Genomic DNA, 20409 nt, shown 5'->3' on the forward strand with positions numbered 1-20409 from the left:
AATCTACATCAACTTTTCATCTTCCTTTTCCTTTCTTTCTCTCATATTAATGGCCAAAACTTCGAAAACCGTACCTCAGAAGGAGAAAACTTATTCTTCACGGCCGTCCGGCGACAAGGCACCGGCGAGGCCGCCTACCTATGAGTATATTCTCGGCCCGTGTATTCTGAAGACCTATTTTAAGGTTGAGAATCCTTCATCTGTTCCGGGTCGATGTGAGCATGTGTCGATGTACATGTGCTCAATAACAGAGGGTCATCTCGAGGCTGTGAGGAAAGATTGCAACTCGGGTTCCGAGGTCATGTTGCAAATTCCCTCCCCCGAAGAGAGCGTCATCACCTATGTGGAGGGGTTTTTAAGTGTTTACACTTACCCCTTTACGTTGAGTCCCATCGACCCGGTGATCATCAATTTTTGTAAAAGATATCAGGTCACCCTTGGTCAAATTCATCCCTCTCTATGGCGTATAGTAGCCTTACTTCGCTTCTTCTCCAACAATGCCGAGGGGCTGGAAGTTTTCCTGAATCACCTCATACGACTGTATCTGCCTCAAATCTTTTGAGGACTAATCAGGCTTCATCGTCGGGGATCGAAGGCTTTGATGTAGAGCATCGATGAAGACAAGGATCAGGGTTGGATGGGCCGTTATATCTGGCTGAGGACTCGTGACCTCATTCCGGAAGAGAAGATGTTGTTCCCCGAGGAATGGAATTTCGACCGTAAGTGGTTTTCATAAGACGTTGCTTTTCGTATTTTTTCCCGAGTTTATATGATGTTTTTCCCCGATACACAACTGCTCTTTGGATGCCACAATACCCGACCTCAAGGATTGGGTTCGAAATTTAGCCTCGACTTCCTCTTATGCCTAACGCGCTTGGCATGATTTGGCAAAAGGTAGATGGGAGGCCAAGAATCATGATAAGGGTTACTTCTCGTGTTCTTTGAAAATATTTTTTATGCTCCATTCGTCATGGATTTCCTTTCATGCAGGTGTAACCAAGGATGCCGTTTTGAGGCCTTCGAGTGGTGAAAAAGGAACCAAGTCCCCGGTCTCGGAACCGGGGAAAGATAAGAAGCGAAAAGTTGTCTCTTGGTCAGAGGACCCCAAGCCCAAAACTCGAAGGGTAAGGAGGAAGGCAATCTCTCTTTCGATGCACTCGGTCGAACGACTGAGATGAGAAGAAGAAGAAAAAGATGGTGCCTCGGCTTTGGTGATCCGATCTGCAAAAGCTATCGAAGTCGCCAAAACTTCTGAGCCGATGGCGGCTGTACCAATCAGGGTCGGTTCCGGTACCCCGAGTCTCGATCAGAGCATCCCGAGCGATTCGCTTGGGACCATGACAATGGGTCTTCCAACCTTTTCTGAGGAGGCGTTAAAGGAGGCTCGAGAATTGAAGACCCCCGATATGGGCAGAGGCTCTAGTGTAGGGGACCCTTTTCGGGATTGCTTTACTGGAGTCGATGATGCCTCCAACATCAGTGATGCTTCTCTTCTTCTAGAAGAGGCCCAACATTTTATTTCTTGGGTTATGATTTTACTGTACTTGGTTTCTTCGTTCTTTTCCAAACTTGACTTGTCTTCTTTTTCCGACTATGCAGGCCATTAGTACGTTTCGAGTCGACCTCAGCCAGTGCGAGGTCGAGCTTCAGAAGGTCTCGGGGGAGAGAGATGCCCTGTGGCTTCTTTGCAGCCAAAAGGACGAGGCTATAAAGGACCTCCAAGCAGATTTGGCTAAGGCTCGTGAAGAAGAGGCCGAACTAGATAAACAGGTAAGCCTCGTTCTGTTAGAGTATGGGTTTGACTCAACTGTGGAAGTTAACCCTTCGTTATCTCAGCTGCAGCAAAAGGTTGAAAAGATCGGGTTACTTCGGGAAGAAGTCGATCAAATCAAGGCTGAATGTAATCGGTGGAAGGAGACTATCGACCACCTGGCTGCGAAAAAAGAAACCATCTTGGCCAAATTATTATCGGTCGATGTTCAGATTTGAAGCATCAAGCAAAAGGGTTCAGCTCAGGCTAAGAGGATCGAGGAGCTTGAAACACGGTTTGCTGAAGCTAAGGTAGAGGTTGAATCGTCGAAAGTCCTGGCGGACAAGTCCATTGCCGTGTATCGGGCTGATCCCGAGGCTGCTCAGATGGAGGCACGAGAGGCGGCAGATACTTCTGATACTAGAGCATATTGGGTTGCCGAACTTGCTAAGTGTCGGTCTCGGAGGGAGACCCTCGAGGATGTACACGCTCGAGGTTTCGACCTTGTCGAAGAGATAAAAAAGGCTAAAGAGCTCGAAGCTGAAGTTGAAGCCTTGACTTCTGATGGCGATAATGATGATAATGATGGTAGCAAGAGCGGATCCGAGAATTGGGGGGGGGGAGCCCGATAGATAAGAAACCGCTCCTGAGGATGACCAGGAAGCTTAGTCCTTAGTTTTTATATTTGTAATCAATCATGTAGACGATTGTGTATATAGACAACTTTGCCGACTTGCTTCTGTTTTGTGAAAACTTTATACATGCCTTATAAATGTTTTCACAAAGATTTAATCAACTTAATCAAATTCTGGATTTCGTAGCCTCTATAATCGAGCGAGTGCTTATTCAAATTTGAAGTGATGTAGCTACTAGGCTTATACGTTGAGTCAATGATTCGAACTTGAAGTAATGTAGCCTGTAGGCGTAGTAGTCAAATGAATGATTCGAACTCGAAATAATGTAGCCCGTAGGCGTAATGGTCGAGTGAGTGCTTGCTCGGACTCGAAATAAAGTAGTCTGTGGGCTTAGTAGTCGAGTGAATGATTCAAACTCGAAATAATATAGCCCATAGGTGTAATGGTCGAGTAAGTGCTTGCACGAACTCAAAATAAAAGTAGCTTGTAGGCTTAGTAGTTGAGTGAATGATTCGAACTCGAAATAAAAGTAGCCCGTAGGCTTAATAGTCGAGTGAGTGTTTGCTCGAACTCGAAATAAAAGTAGCCCGTAGGCTTAGTAGTCGAGTGAATGATTTGAACTCGAAGTAATGTAGCCCGTAAGCATAATGGTTGAGTGAGTGCTTGCTCGAAATTAAAATAAAAGTAGCCCGTAGGCTTAGTAGTCGAGTGAATGATTCAAACTCGAAGTAATGTAGCCCGTAGGAGTAATGGTCGAGTGAGTGCTTGCTCGAACTCGAAATAAAAGTAGCCCGTAGGCTTAATGGTCGAGTGAGTGCTTGCTCGAACTAGAAATAAAAGTAGCTCGTAGGCTTAGCAGTCGAGTGAATGCTTCAAACTCGATGCAATGTAGCTCTTAGGCATAATAGTCGAGTGAGTGTTTGCTCGAGCTCAAAATAAAAGTTGTCGTAGGCTTAGTAGTCGAGTGAATGATTCGAACTTGATACAATGTAGCCCGTAGGAATAATGGTCGAAGTAGCCCGTAGGCTTAGTAGTCGAGTGAATGATTCGAACTCGAAAGGCGTAATGGTCAAGTGAGCGCTTGCTCGAACTCGATCCTGTTTGCATTATAAATCTTGAACATAGAATATTAGTAAAGAAGATTATCTTTGGAAGTCATTAAACATGTGTTCATGTTTTGCGTCAGGGCTCAGGCCAACTACATAAGCATGGTTCGTTTTGATCATTTGGTCTTACAACGTTTCCTGTTGAGACATTGTTTGTCATAACGAAGTAACTTCCTTTGCATCGAATTTGATAATCATCACAGATGCGTTCAATGATAAATCCCCCCAGTAATACAAGGTTGATTTTAAAGAGGCCTCGGATACTCAGCAGTAGTATCGTTTTCGCTATATGGCTGGTATCGATCTCTGGTCGATTTTCGCTTGGTAGTTCTTTTCGTAATGAACCTAGAAATCAACTGGTCATCTTCGACTCTTATTTTGGATTGATATCGATTGTGTACATCGGTCCAAGTAATAGCTGAGTACTCGATCAGATTCTGCTTCAGCCGCCGTGAAGCCATCGAGCTCCACTCGTTTAGACCTTGAGTGAAAGCTTGGACAGCCTAATCATCTGTGACTGGTGGCAGATCCATTCGTTCCATTTGAAAACGAGATACGAACTCCCTTAGCATCTCGTTATCTTTTTGTATTACCTTGAACAGGTCCGACTTTCTGGTTTCGACCTTAATGGCTCCGGCATGTGCTTTTACGGAGCAATCTGCAAGCATAACAAAAGAATCAATAGAGTTAGATGGTAAATTATGATACCATACCATTGCCCCTTTTGATAGGGTTTCACCAAATGTTTTCAATAATACAGATTAGATCTCATCATCTTCCAAATCATTGCCCTTGATGGCACACGTAAGAAGTGACGTGCTCGTTGGGGTCGGTCGTTCCGTTATATTTAGGTATTTCGGTCATACGAAATTTTTTGGGGATTGGTTTTGGGGCTGCACCTGAGGGAAAAGGCTTTTGAATGAATTTTTTCGAATCTAGCCCTTTTATCATTGGTGGAGCTCCCGGGATTTGATCGACCCTGGAATTATATGTTTCTACTTTTTTATCGTTGGCTTCGACTCGTTTTGTGAGTTTCTCGAGTAGTAATTTCAGGAGTAGTCCCCGATTCTTGCTCATTTGACTTCACTATGACTGGTTTCGTTTTGTGGGTGATTTCTCGAAGCGGATTGGGCTCCAGTCTGCTTTGTACCTGAGTTCGACTCGAGCTTCGGTGACATTGTTAATTCACCTTCCGGTCCTGGATGTCAAGTTGTTGGTTTCATCTTGGAGGCTGACTTCGTGGTCGATAGGTAAAGCCATCAGTCGAGGGTTTTCCCTTGTTGATTTGAAGTTTCAAACTGGCGTGTATTGCAGATTCGTATCAAACAACCACTGTTACCCTTAGCCCCACGGTGGGCGCCAAACTGTTTACCCAAAAAATCAGATAACATTAAATTTATATATGGTTCTAAGGATATGTGATACAATTTGATACAAATCGTATATAGAAATAGAAATATGTATGTTCTTGGCTATGAGAATGGGAATATTGAGCAAAAGAACGAATAAGGTAAAATAAAACAAGCATGAAGAGATATCTTTCAATATGAGAAGTGATCTTTTGTTACAATGCCTTCTGCCCATGCTTACAAGGATTTCCCTCTTTATAATAGAGGGATCCTACTTTATTTATAATAAAATAAAACATATAGTGGAGGACCCATGATGAATTGTCTCTTCCTCGATTCCCGCCAAGATTCTCTCTGTTAGTGCGGTTGTAATGGCTCTTGTTTGTGAGCTCGACACTGGCTCGAACTTGTTATTGGGTCGAACCCTCGATTTTGGCTTGAGTTCGACCTCCGGGGTGGGTGTAGCGCATTCCTGACCTCGAAGTAATGCCTTGCGGGTCGATTTGGTCACGGGCTCGATAAAAGTATCGAGCCGACTCCTCGATCAGCCTTCGGACTCGAGGCTCATTTGTACTGCCTTCAGAACTCATCCCAAAATCCCACTCCGGTTGCTTACCGTTCGAACTCGATCGAACGTAGGAAGGCCGAAATCTATTTCGACCATATACATAATCTATACAACCCTAATTCACTTATAATCTACAATTCAAAACCTTTTGACCAAGAGTTTTCTTGAATTAATTATTTTTTAAAGTTGAAGACATGAATACCTTAGGTCTGGTATATCAAGAAATGTGGAACATATGTAACTTCCCACGCATCAACCTCACTAGTGATAGTGTCTACATTAGCGTACTCCTAGTTCAAAATGTGTTGGTAGATTTTAAGGCTTATTTCTTTATATATGCAGATGCTCTCTCGTATTTTGCTGATGTAAAATTTGCTTGACGAGTACTTTAATTTAAGAGACTTGACCAAGATCAATACCTTATAAACTATATACTACCATAAAAGTTGCATATCACAATAACATTAATTATTTTTCAATTTCAAATTAGTCAGTATTAGTTATATAAATTCTTAATTTTGATTCCATTACATAAAAGATTTCCTTGTAGTGTATGTGCATACAGGGGCGGAGTTAGAGCTTCGACACCGGGTTCGTCCGAACCCAATAGCTTTAATCCAAACCATATGTTTGTCTTAAGAAATTCATTGACTATGTACAAATTTTTTCTTTAAAACCCACTAACATAAAAACGTTAAATTCCGAACCCAGTAACTTTAAACCCCGACTCCGCTTCTGTATGCATATATATATATATATATATATATATATATATATATATATATATATGCATATTGGCGGATCATATGTACCTTGATTTAGGCTTAGCTCTTCGTATTTCTCACATGCTTTTTAGAGAGAGAGAGTGTGTGTGAGTGTAATGGAGCATTATGTAATATAGATTAAACAATCGTGCATGCAACTACAATAAGTTAATGATAATTCATTAATTGGACAACACTTAAAAGTCATTTGGTCGACAAATTCCACAAGAAATATGGGAAGAATAAAATTATGCTGATAAAGTCATGACGCTAACCTTTTTGGAAAGATGACAACGAATAACATTCAAATCTATCTATGATTAACTTGAGATTAGTAAAAATACATTTAAATAATGTTGCTATATTGTCCCAATAGCATCTTGATTAGTGATATGACTCGTATTGACTTGCGAAGATCAAAAGATAAGCTTTTGATTTTTAAGTGCTAGAATAAACAAATGTTGAAATTAGTGCTAAAGTGTCTATCGAAGTAGGCTTCCGTTTTCATTTTGACAGCTTAAATTAATGCCAGTTCCTATTGAACACGAAGAACTTTAAGAGGTTATTTATGTATTTGGTCAATAAATAAATTAAAAGAGAGTAAAGGTTACGAGCTAGTTAGATTTGGTCCAAAAGCTATATTTGTTTTAATTAATATATTAAATTAAAATACTTAAAATCTCATAACTTAAAAGGATTAGTATCTCAAATTTATAAAGTTTAAATCCTAACTCACCTTTGAATTAGAAGGTTAGGTTCAATAGTTTGGAACTCTTCGGGACAAATATCCTGACTATAATGGGCATGACTTTTGGACACCTTTTGTTTTTTTTTCTTTTTGATGAATTGACACAAAAAATAAACAAATTTATAATAACTTTGAAAGTGGTACAATAAGCACGCAACAAAATGAGCGAGGCATTCCAAAAGTGTTACGAAGAAACCACTAAAAATATATCCACTATATAGTGGTGGAAATGTAAGCCATGTGTCGTTTCATATAACACTATATAAAGCAATATATATAAATGGTATTGTCACAATCCAAAATCCAGCTAGTCGTGATGACAAATAATCTCACCCGCTAGGTAAGCTAAATAACAACAATTCGATTTCATTAATATATAACTGACTCTATGTGATGACCCAAAAGATCATCTTTAAATTTAATAATTATTTCTATATTCTAAAACCTCGAAAAATACTATTCATCATTCCTCGACTTGTGAGTGCGGTCCGTATAATTTTCCGAAAAGTTTTTATGTAAAAAATGGATTAAAATATGAAATACAGCCTTAAAACTCAATAAAATTGACTTTGGTCAACTTTTTGAGCAAACGAACCCGGATAAGTGTTTTGATAGTTTCGGTACGTCTGTATCGTGATTTGGGACTTGAGCGGATGCCCCAAAATTTAATTTGGAGGTCCCTAGCTCAAGTTATGGCAATTTAACGGAAACTAGAAATTTAAAGGCTAAATATTTTCAAGTTTGACCACGAAGTTGACTTTTTGATATCAGAGCCGGAATCCGATTCTGGAAATTAGAAAGTTCTGTTATGTCATTTATGACTTGTGTGCCAAATTTGAAGTCATTCCGAATTCATTTAACATGTTTCGGCACAAGTTTTGTAAATTGAAAAATTTGAAACTCAAAAGTTCAAATCGAGGTGTGAATTGTAATTTCGATATTGTTTGATGTGATATGAGACCCCCGAGAAAGTCCATGTTATGTTACCGGACTGGTTGGTATAATTGGACGAGGTCCCGAGGGGTTCGGGTGAGTTTCAGATCATTTTTGCAAAAACTACAAGTTTTGGTTCTGGTGTTTCGCACCTGCGACTTGTGGAGCGCAGGTGCGGTATCGCTTCTGCGGCTTAGCCATCGCAAATGCGGAAAGCACGGCTTCTGCGGCTCCTTCATGCGCATCTGCGCAGCCGCAAATGTGGCTCAAGTTCCGCAGATGTGGACACACACTGGGCAAGCCATTTCTCAGATGCGAGATTTTTCTCGCAAATGCGAGCTCGCAGGTGCGAGCTCAGGCGCCGCAGGTGCGGAAATGCCTGGGCAGTATTAAAAACGAAGGCTTCCGAGATTTGTTTCTTATTTAGGTCATTTTGAGCTCGGGTAAGGCGAATTTTTGGGCAATTTTCATGGGAAAAAATTGGGGTAAGTGTTCCTTATCCTATATTGATTATATTTCATGATCTCATACTCATTTACATCATGAATTCGTGAATTTATGGAAGAAAAATCAGATTTTTATAAAATCTTCCAAAAATATAAAATGAGGATTTGAAAGTCAATCCGATGTCGGAATTTGGTAATTTTTGTATGGTAGGACTCGTCTCGCAACGGGTGTTCGGATTTCGTAAGTTTTTTCGAAATTCGAGACGTGGGCTCCACTGTTGATTTTTGAGATGAATTTCGGATTTTAATCCGGAAAATTAGCAAATTCATATGGAATTAATTCCTACGATTTATATTGAGTATATTGAATTATTTATGACTAGATTTGAGGATTTCGGACACGAATTCGCAAGGCAAAGGTTTATTAGATTCTTGAATTTGGTTGCAAGCGAGGTAAGTGTCGTGGTTAACCTTGACTTGAGGGAGTAGGAATTATTTGTCTATTTGCTACATGATTTAATATACGGGTACAACGTATATGTGAGGTGACGAGTACTCATGCGTTGTGGTTGAGTCAAAGCATGCGGGTGGAATTTGTTTATTATGAATGATTATCTCTTTAATTAAAGATATTCCCGTTTAAGTATTATTGATTATTTGATCATTATTCGTGAAATTTTTACTCATTTAATTATTGTTGAATGTTTTGAAAAGTGAAGTCGGTATTTTGGTATTGAATTGATTGATAAGTGTATATCCCCACATTTAAATACTCTTTCGAATTTATATTATCATTTTCATGGTAAAGACGAGTGTAAAAGCACGAAAGGTGTTGTCGTGCCATTTGTGAGTGTAAAAGCACGAAGGGTGTTGCCGTGCCATTTGTGAGTGTAAAAGCACGAAGGGTGTTGCCGTACCATTTGTGAGTGTATAAGTACGAAGGATGATGCCATGTCATTTTCAGGGAGTGTAAAAGTACGAAGGGTGATGTCGTGTCAAATGAGAGTAAAAGCACGAAGGGTGGTGCCATTCCATTTTCATATTATCATTTGTTCATTTTATTGTTGATAAATTAATTTACTGCTAAGTGATACATCTCCTGATGAAATTATTATATCTTTCCCCTTCGCATGTTCCCTCCCAATTTATAAATTATTATTTAATGTATTATGTTACTTCGTATTTGTATATACTTGTATAAGTTATTTATGTACGTGTCTTGTCATAGTCTCGTTACTACTTCGTCGAGGTTAGGCTCGGCACTTACCAGTACGTGGGGTCGGTTGTACTGATACTTCACTTTACACTTCTTGTGCAGATTTCGGAGTTGATCCCAGCAGCATACCATAGATTTGCTTGGATACAGCTACCAGTGGAGACTTGAGGTATAACTGCACATCGTTCGTAGTTCTGAAGTCCCCTTCTATATTGTCTCAACTGTGTATTATATTTCAAACATCTTGAATTTTATTCAGACCTTTATTTATATTATTCTAGAAGCTCGTGCACTTGTGACTCCAGTTCTGGGATGGTATTTAGACATCGCTATTATTATGGATTATTCACTACATTTCAGACTTTACTTCCGCATTTGTTTCTTTGTTATTACTTAATTTAAAATTATTTTAAAATAGCTAATATTATTCTAACGTTGGCTTGCCTAGCAAGTGAAATGTTAGGCACCATCACGGTCCCGAAGGTGGAAATTTTGGGTCGTGACACGTGAATTGTCCGTGCAGTTGTGATATGAAATGAGGACACGAGGTGCCGGGCAGATATGATGATTTAATTATAGGCACGAGGTGCCGTTGAAATATGAAAATGGGCTGAGACCCGTATTTACGAAAAATATAAAAATGGGCCGAGACCCGTATTTTGATGATTTTGAAATGAGGTGTCACATGGTGACTTTTTAATTAAAAGAATTATATTCAAAATATTTATTTGGAAGGATATTTACTTAGAAAGTATTATATAAAAGAATTGTATTTTGAAAGATATTTATTTGAGGAAATTGTATTTGAAAAGATTTATTGTAAGAATTATATTTGAAAAATAATTATTTGAGAAAATTATATTTGAAAGAGAGTTATCTGGAAGAACTATGTGAAAGACATTTATTTGAAGGGCTTGATTTAATTGGGTGTAATTGTGTTCATTAATTGTTGAGTGATATTAATGGTATTCTTGTTGTCTGTTGTGCATATCACTGGTTGTTTTATCCTGCCTTTATGGTTATTGTTTTCCTATTATTTTATATATTATATTGCACAGGTTATTAGACTAGTGAGTGTCTTGACTGTACCTCGTCTCTACTCCATTGAGGTCAGTCTTGATACTTACTGGGCACCGCTGTGGTGTGCTCACTCTACACTTCTGCACATTTTTGTGCACAGCCAGGTATTGAAGATAACGGACTTGAGCAGAGTTAAAGCGGGATCGTAAGTATTCAAGGTAGAGCTGTTTGGTTGTCGCAGTCCCTTGGAGTCTTTTCATTTCATTGTACTGTTAATTTGTAATCAAATAGTATTGTATATTCGGTCCTCGTGATCATTCTATGTCTTCAATTAGAGTTCGTGACTCAGTACTACCAATCTTGGGAGGTTGTATATTGTAATTATTTTCGTTGTTAGTTTTGATTATTTATTTAATTAAAAAAAAATGGCTTCAAAAAAATGCAATGGAATCGGCTTACCTAGTCTTAGAGACTAGGTGCCATCACGACTCCTGTGGTGGGATTTTGGGTCGTGACAGCCAATGTGGTGGCTGATGCTTTGAGTAGAAAGGATGTGAGTATGGGCAATCGTGCATATATTCCGGTTGGTGAGAGACCGTTAGCTGCATATGTTCAGACTTTGGCTAATCAGTTCGTGAGGTTAGATGTTTCGGAACTTAGTTGGGTTCTAACTTGCACAGTCGCTCGGTCTTTTTTATATGAGCGCATCAGAGAGCGGCAGTATGATGATCCTCATTTACTTGTCCTTAAGGACACGGTGCGGCACAGTGATTCCAAACAGGTTGTTGTGGGGGGAGATGGAGTTCTGTGAATGCAGGGTCGTATTTGTGTGCCTAATGTGTATGGGTTTCGTGAATTAATTCTAGAAGAGGCCCACAGTTCCGGGTATTCTATTCATCCAGGTACCGCCAAAATGTATCAATATTTGCGGCAACATTATTGGTGGAGGAGAATGAAGAAGGATATAGTTGCATACGTAGCTCGGTGTATGAATTGTCAGTAAGTTAAGTACGAGCATCAGAGACCTGGTGGTTTGCTCCAGAAGTTAGAAATTCTTGAGTGGAAGTGGAAGCGTATCACTATGAATTTTGTTGTTGGACTCCCACTGACTCAGAGAAAGTTTGACGTAGTTTGGGTCATTGTGGACAGGTTGACCAAGTCAGCACACTTCATTCCGGTGGCAATTACCTATTCTTCAGAGCGGTTAGCTGAAATTTACATTCGTGAGATTGTCCGCCTTCACGGTATGCCCGTGTCTATTATTTCAAATCGAGGTACGTAGTTTACCTCATATTTCTAGAGGGCTATACAACATGAGTTAGGTACGTGGGTTGAGTTGAGTACAACATTTCATTCACACACAGACGGACAGTCAGAGCGCACTATTTAGATATTGGAAGATATGCTTCGCGCTTGTGTTATAGACTTTGGAGGTTCTTGTGATCAATTCTTTCCACTTGCGGAGTTTGCTTATAATAATAGCTACCAGTCGAGCATTCAGATGGCTCCATATGAGGCATTATATGGAAGGCAGTGCCGTTTGCCAGTTGGCTGGTTTGAACCGGGAGAGGCTCGGTTGTTGAGTACTGATTTGGTACAGGATGCCTTGGATAAGGTCAAGGTTATTCATGATCGCCTTCGCATAGCTCAGTCTAGGAAAAAGAGTTATACCGACTGTAAAGTTCGTGATATTGCATTCATGGTTGGAGAAAGAATATTGCTCCGGGTTTCACCTATGAAAGTTGTAATGAAGTTCGGGAAGAAAGGCAAGTTGAGCCCTAGGTATATTGGACCCTTCAAAATTCTTGAAAGGGTGGGTGAAGTAGCCTACAGGCTTGCACTACCATCTAGTTTATCAACAGTTCATCTGGTGTTCCATGTGTCTATGCTTCGGAAATATCATGGTGATCCGTCCCATGTGTTAGATTTCAGCTCAGTCCAATTGGACAAAGATTTGACTTATGAAGAGGAGTTGGTAGCTATTCTAGCCCGACAGGTCCGATAGTTGAGGTCTAAGAGTTATCCTTCAGTTCGGGTACAATAGAGAGGTCAGCCGATAGAAGCATCTACCTGGGAGTTTGAGTTGGACATGCGGAGTAAATATTCGCACCTTTTTACTAGCTCAGGTACTTTTTCTAATTCCGTTCGAGGACAAACGTTTGTTTTAGAGGTGGAGAATGTGATGACCCAAAAGGTCATCTTTAAATTTAATAATTATTTCTGTGTTCTAAGAACTCGAAAGCACTATTCATCATTCCTCGACTTACGTGCGAAGTCCGTATAATTTTTCGGAAAGTTTTTATGTGAAAAATGGATTAAAATTTAAAATAGAGCCTTAAAACTCAATTAAGTTGACTTTGGTCAATATTTTGAGCAAACGGACCTGGATCAGTGTTTTGACAGTTCCGGTAGGTCCGTATCATGATTTGGGACTTGGACGTATGCCCGAAATTTAATTTAGAGGTCCCTAACTCAAGTTATAGCAATTTAATGGAAACTAAAAATTTAAAGGCTAAAGATTTTCAAGTTTGACCACGGAGTTTACTTTTTGATATCGGAGCCAGAATCCGATTTTGGAAATTAGAATAGCTCTGTTATATCATTTATGACTTGTGTGCCAAATTTAAAGTCATTCCGGATTCATTTAACATGTTTCGGCATAAGTTTTGTAAATTGAAAAATTTGAAACCCAAAAATTCGAATCGAGGTGTGAATTGTAATTTTGATGCTGTTTGATGTAATTTGAGACCCCGAGTAAGTCCGAGTTATGTTACGAGATTGGTTGGTATAATTGGACGAGGTCCCGAGGAGCTCGGGTGAGTTTCAGATCATTTTTGCAAAAACTACCAGTTCTGGTTCTGGTATTTCGCACATGCGACTTTTGGAGTGCAGGTGTGGTATCGCTTCTGTGGCTCATCCATCGCAAATGAAGAAAGCACCGCTTCTGCAACTCCTTCATGCGCATCTGGGCAGTGTTAAAAACGAAGGCTTACGAGATTTTTTTCTCATTTTGGTCATTTTGAGCTCGGGTAAGGCGAATATTTGGGCGATTTTCACGGGAATTATTGGGGTAAGTGTTCCTTATCCTATATTGATTATATTTCATGATTCCATACTCATTTACATCATGAATTCGTGAATTTATGGAAGAAAAATTAGATTTTTATAAAATCTTCTAAAAATGTAAAATGAGGATTTGAAAGCCAATCCGATATCGGAATTTGGTAATTTTGGTATGGTTAGACTCGTCTCGGAACGGGTGTTCGAATTTCATAAGTTTTTCCAAAATTCGAGACGTGAGCCCCACTGTTGATTTTTGAGATGAATTTTTAATTTTAATTCGGAAATTAGCAAATTTATATGGAATTAATTCCTACGATTTATATTGAGTATATTGAATTATTTATGACTAGATTTGAGGATTTCAAACACGAATTCGCGAGGCAAAGGTTTATTGGATTCTTGATTTTGGTTGCAAGCGAGATAAGTGTCGTGGTTAACCTTGACTTGAGGGAGTAGGAATTATTTGTCTATTTGCTACATGATTTAATGTGCGGGTACAAGGTATATTTGAGTTGACAAATACTTATGCGTTGTGGTTGAGTCAAAGCATGCGGGTGGAATTTGTTTATTGTGAATAATTGTCTCTTTAATTAAAGATATTCCTGTTTAAGTATTATTGATTATTTGATCATTATTCATGAAATTTTTATTCATTTAATTATTGTTAAATATTTTGGAAGGTGAAGTCGGTATTTTGGTATTGAATTGATTGGTAGATAAATGTATATCCCTACATTTAAATACTCTTCCGAATTTATATTATCATTTTTATGGTAAGGAAGAGTGTAAAAGCACGGAGGGTGTTGTCGTGCCATTTGTGAGTGTAAAAGCACGAAGGGTGTTACCGTGCCATTTGTGAGAGTAAAAGCACGAAGGGTGATACCGTGTCAAATGAGAGTAAAAGCACGAAGGGTGGTGCCATGTCATTTTCATATTATCATTTGTTCATTTTATTGTTGATGAATTAATTGACTACTAAGTGATGCATCTCCTGCTGAAATTATTATATCCTTCCCTTCGCATGTTCCCTCCCAATTTATAAATTATTATTTAATGTATTATGGTTACTTTGTATTTGTATATACTTGTACAGGTTGTTTATGTACGTGTCTTGTCATAGCCTCGTCACTACTTCGTCGAGGTTAGGCTCGGCACTTACCAGTACATGGGGTCGGTTGTACTGATACTTCACTCTACACTTCTTATGCAGATTTCGGAGTTGGTCCCAGCGGTGTACCGTAGATTTACCCAGATATAGCTACCAGTAGAGACTTGAGGTATAACTACACAATGTTCTCAGTTCTGAAGTTCCCTTCTATATTGTCTCGGCTGTGTATTATATTTCAAACAACTTAAATTTTATTCAGACCTTTATTTGTATTATTCTAGAAACTCGTGCACTTGTGACTCCAGTTCTGGGATGGTATTTAGACATCGTTATTATTATGGATTATTCACTACATTTCAGACTTTACTTCCGCATTTGTTTCTTTATTATTAATTAACTTAAAATTATTTTAAAATGGCTAATATTATTCTAACGTTGGCTTGCCTAGAAAGTGAAATGTTAGGCGCCATCACGGTCCCGAAGGTGGAAATTTCGGGTCGTGACACTCTAATACACTACCCAAGGACTAGTAGCACAAATCATGAACTTCTAAGATTAGAATTTGGAAAGCATGTGTGAAATAAAAATATGTCATCTGTTTGAAATATACATGAACAAATTAAAAAATATATAAAAATTCTAAAGCTACCTAGAACAAGATGCAGTTTTGACTGGATCGCAGGTACATCTTCAATGCTAACTCCCGCCATGTACACCAGCATCAACATCCAAAATCTGCACGCAAGGTACAGAAGTGTAGTATGAGTACAACCGACCCCATGTACTCAATAAGTAACAAACATAACCTTAGGTTGAAAGTAGTGACGAGTTGGGATAAGGGTCAGAGTCCAACTCCAATAACTAGCAACAGTTCATAACAATATAATTTAAAACATCACAAGTAATAACTCAATAATAAAATCCTCAGTTCGTATAAAATTATGAGATGGCATGAGGAAAATACTTTTCTATGCCTACATATCGAGTATGCATGTCTAATGCAATGTAGCACATGATGAACTCATGTACTCACACTCTCTAAGTACTCAATCACTCAGTACTCTGATAAGTATTTTTCCTCAATCACTCACACTCACTTTATATGGACAATCCAACCGAGGTAAGATCCATCTTGAATATATACATAATAACTTACATTCAGTCATTCAGTACTGTACATGGCCAATCCAGCCCAGGGAACTCCATCTCAAATATAAATAAATAAGGCAACTCCATGCCTAGGGAACTCCATCCCAAATATAAATAAATAAGGCAACTCTATGCCTAGGAACTCCATCCCAAATATAAATAAATAAGTCAACCCCATGCCTAGGGAACTCCATCCCAAATATAAATAAATACGGCAACTCCATGCCTAGGGAACTCCATCCCGAATATAAATAAATAAGGCAACTCCATGTCGAGGAAAATCCATCCCAAAAGTGAATATATATGGCAATTCCATGCCCAGGGAACTCCATCCCAAATATAATATCTATTGTGCTCACTGTGGGGGGTGCAGACTCTGGAGGAGCTCCTTCAGCACAAGCGCTATAATAAGCCAATCTGGTCTGCTGCGGCGTGCAACCCGATCCCATAATAATAAAGTATATAAAGTCAATATGGCATGTTGCGGCGTGCAACCCGATCCATAAAATATCCTCACAATCAGGCCCTAGGCCTCACTTAGTCATCAATCTCTCCAGTCTCTCGGGCTCAAAATGTCATGAAAGTCAGCCCAAAATAATAATATGCTGTATCAATAATTAGCAACAGAGACTGAGATATGATATGAAATGAATGAACATGACTGAGTATTAAATTACATTTTAAACAAATAATTCAACAATAATATGGCCTCTGTGGGTCTCAATAATAGCGGCATATAGCCTCAGCATGATTTTTAACATGATTCTCAGCTCAATTTTTTTAACACATGAAAGTACATGGATAATGCCAAGATTATTTGATTACAAAATTCTACGGAATCAATTATGTCACAAATTTCCATGATGCACGCCCACACACTCGTCACCTAACATGTGCGTCACCTCCAAACAATTTATATAATACGTAATTCAGGGATTCATACCCTCAGCTCCAAATTTAAAAATGTTACTTACCTTAAACCGTACAATTCTTTATTCCAATAAGCCTTTTTCTCTCGATTCGACATCCGAACGCCTCGAATCCAGTCACAAATAATTCGATACACTCAACATGAGGTGTAGGAATCAATTCCATATGAAAATGCTAAATTTCACAATAAATTTGAAAACATCAACAAAAAGTCAACAGTGAGGCCCACGTCTCGGAACCCGATAAAAGTTACAAAATATGAATGCTCATTCAACCACGAGTCTAACCATACCAAATTTTCAAAATTCCGACATCAACTCGACCTTAAAATCCTTAAATCTTATTTTCAAATCCCTCCCAAATTCTCGAATTACACCTCAAAAATACGTAATCTAGTCGTAATATTCGATGATAATTCAATATTATTGTGATGACCCAAAAGGTCATCTTATGTTTTAGAACTCAAATTTGCACTCTTAAACCTTAAAATTTTCATTTTTACCCTCCTCGATTTGCGTGCACAGTCCGGGCAGGTTTCCGAAAAGCTTTTATGTTGAAAACTGATGAAAATAAGAATTTTTGCCTTAAAAGTTGATTTTAATTGACTTCGGTCAATATTTTTGGTAAACAGGCTCGGATCCGTGCTTTGACGGTCCCGGTAGGTCCGTATCAAATTGTGGGACCTGGGCGTATACCCGGAATCGAATTCGGAGGTTTCTAGCTCAAGTTATGAATTTTTGATAAAAATTAAAAGTCTAAAAATTAATTGTTTTTAAGAATTGATTGATGTTTGGCATTATTAGTACCGGGTCCGTATTTTGGTTCCGGAGCCCGATACAGGTTCATTATGATATTTAAGACATGTCTGTGAAATTTGGTGAGAAATAGAGTTGATTTGACGTGATTCAGACGTCTAGTTGAGAAATTAGAAGTTTTAAAGTGTTCTTGAGAATTTCATTTGATTTGGTGCTAAATTTAGAGTTTTAGGTGTTATTTTGGCGATTTGATCGCGTTAGCAAGTTCGTATGATATTTCTAGACTTGCGTGCATGTTTGGTTTGGAGCCCCAAGGGATCGGGTACCATTCGGGCGATGTGCGAGTTGAGTTCAAACCTCAACAAGGCTGTTGGTGCACCAAATCTGGTGTGCCCGCACCTGCGAGCCTTTGGTCACAGGTGCGAGCGAAAGCCCTGCAGATGCGACCCAGGCCTGGACTTCATTTTTTTTGCAGATACGGACTTTTCTCCGCAGGAGCGGGACCGCAAAAGCGGAACCCTGTCCGTAGGTGCGGCCCTAGTTGGCCCAGCCCTTTTCCGCAGAAGCACACACCCCGTCCACACATGCGGATGCGCAGGTGCGACCAAAGCACCGCAGGTGTGAAGGTCGCTGGGCAGTGAGTATTTAATTCGGACTCCAGCTATTTTTCTTCTCGTTTTCAAAAGGATAGGAGGCCTAGGGCGATTTTTCAAAGACATTTTCTTCCCCAAATCATAGGTAAGTGTTCCTTAACTCGTTTCTTTCAATTACCCATTATATTTCTTGAATTTTCAACTTAAAATCTAGAGTTTTTATGGTAGAATTAGGGGTTAGGGTAGAAAATAGGAATTTCGGAAATTTGAAAATTTAGACCTCAATTTGAGGTCGGATTCCAAAACTAATTATATATTCGGGCTCGGGGGTGAATGGGTAAAAGGATTTTGGTCCGAACCTTGGGTTTTGACCAAGCGGCCCCGGGGTCAATTTTTCGACTTTTTGGAGGAAAATTTGGGAAATTTAATTTATGCAATATAATTGGTTCCTTTAGCAATATTTGATATTATTGAGTCATTTTTGTATAGATACGAGTGGTTTGGAGGTGAATTCCAAAGAAAAAGTTGTGATTGAGAATTAAATGGCCTTCAGAGCGAGGTAAGTGTTGTGGCTAACTCTGGCTTGAGGGAATTAGGAACCTTAGATTAATTGCTAAGTAAAATTCATGTGAGCGGCGTATATGTGAGGTGACGAGTACCTATGCGCCGCCAATTTACTTGTTTTTTTTCATGTTTCTCTGTTTTTCTGATATTGTCTTATTCCTATGCCAAATTGCTACATGTTATACTAGTGTTGTTCAAATTATCGTTCTTATCATGTTTACGGAATTTTCTGGTGATAACTGAGTTTTTATTTCAAAGTTAAGATTGATATTATGGAACCAAATATTGAAGTAAGGTTTGTACTTGTTATTCTATCTTTCTGTTGTTATTTATGCATTGCATTATGGTAAGGGAGAGTGTTAATGCACGAAGGGTGATGTCGTGCCATATTGTGAGTGTTAATGCACGAAGGGTGATGCCGTGCCGTATTGTGAGTATTACTGCACGAAGGGTGATGCCGTGCCATATTGTGAGTGTTAATGCACGAAAGGTGATGCCGTGCCATATTGTGAGTGTTAATGCACGAAGGGTGATGCCGTGCCATGATATGAGAGTAAAAGCACGAAAGTTGATGTCGTGCCGTTTCTATAAATTTTATGGTGAGATTGAGAGTAAAAGTACGAAGGGTGATGCCGTGCATTCTTCTTTACTGTATTCACTATTCCTGTTAATTCATGGTATATTGACTGCTCCGGTGATCATTTTGTTGTAGTTCTTTATCTTATATTTCCCTTAGTATGTCTCCCCTCCCAACATTTCCTGTTTAGTTCTTCATTCCTGTTATTTGCGTATACACCGTTAAATTGTACAGGTTGATTGTAGGTGCCTTGCCTTAGCCTCGTCACTACTTCATCGAGGTTAGGCTCGATACTTATCAGTACATGGGGTCGGTTGTACTGATGCTGTACTCTGCACTTTCTGTGTAGATTTTGATACCGGCTCAGGTTGATCGAGATTTGCTATTAGTCCACTGTCCAGAAACTCAAGGTAGATCTGTCGGCGTTCACAGACCTTGAAGTCCCCGTCTATCTTTTTATGCCCTACTGTTTTCTTTCATTCAGACAATTGTATTTCTTTCAGACTATTACTTATAGTAAGTTCTAGAATGCTCGTGAATTGTGACTCCAGATCCGGGTGGTAGTAGTTAATACAGATTTATGATATTCCGCACTTATTATATTTTATCGTAGTTAATTATTGCTAATTATTGAACGAAAATAAGCAATTGGTAAATGATTCTCTAACGTTGGCTTGCCTAGTAAGTGAAATGTTAGGCGCCATCACGGTCCCATCGGTGAGAAATTTCGGGTCGTGACAATTATTGACTAACAATGATCACAAGTGACTTACCTCAAGATTTCCCGTGAAATTTCTCTGAAAAATCACCCCAAAGTCGTGTTCTTTCGCCTAAAAATGTTGAAATGAGCTAAAAAAACAAAAGTTTTCAATAAAAACAATAATCAGGTCGCTAAAAGTTTATTTTCCGTCGCTAAAAGTCCATTTTACGTCACTAATGGTCCGCACCAGAACTTGTTTGCACCAACAATTTAGTTTTTTCACTAAAAAGGCGCTAACTCTATCATTCGAACTCGGAATGCGACGATTCTTGTTCCTATGAGTCACAAATAATAATACGAACCTAGTCGTTTAATCGAAACTTAATTCGAAGCTCATTGTCTCAATGCGATACCAATTTCGCTCGTTAAACGACT

General features: G+C 39.0%; 1 protein-coding gene across 1 annotated transcript in view; it reads left to right on the forward strand.

Annotated features, from left to right (window-relative positions):
• The first annotated feature begins 1343 nt into the window (after positions 1-1343).
• Positions 1344-20409, forward strand: part of LOC138901179 (uncharacterized) — a 35651-nt gene continuing 16585 nt past the window's right edge. The window contains exons 1-2 of the mRNA XM_070188924.1: positions 1344-1540; positions 1992-2338. Of these exons, the coding sequence (XP_070045025.1) occupies positions 1344-1540; positions 1992-2338 (544 nt within the window). The remainder of the gene's footprint in view (positions 1541-1991; positions 2339-20409) is intronic.

This window comes from Nicotiana tomentosiformis, chromosome 11, assembly GCF_000390325.3.
Source record: "Nicotiana tomentosiformis chromosome 11, ASM39032v3, whole genome shotgun sequence".
Classification (NCBI taxonomy): domain Eukaryota; kingdom Viridiplantae; phylum Streptophyta; class Magnoliopsida; order Solanales; family Solanaceae; genus Nicotiana; species Nicotiana tomentosiformis.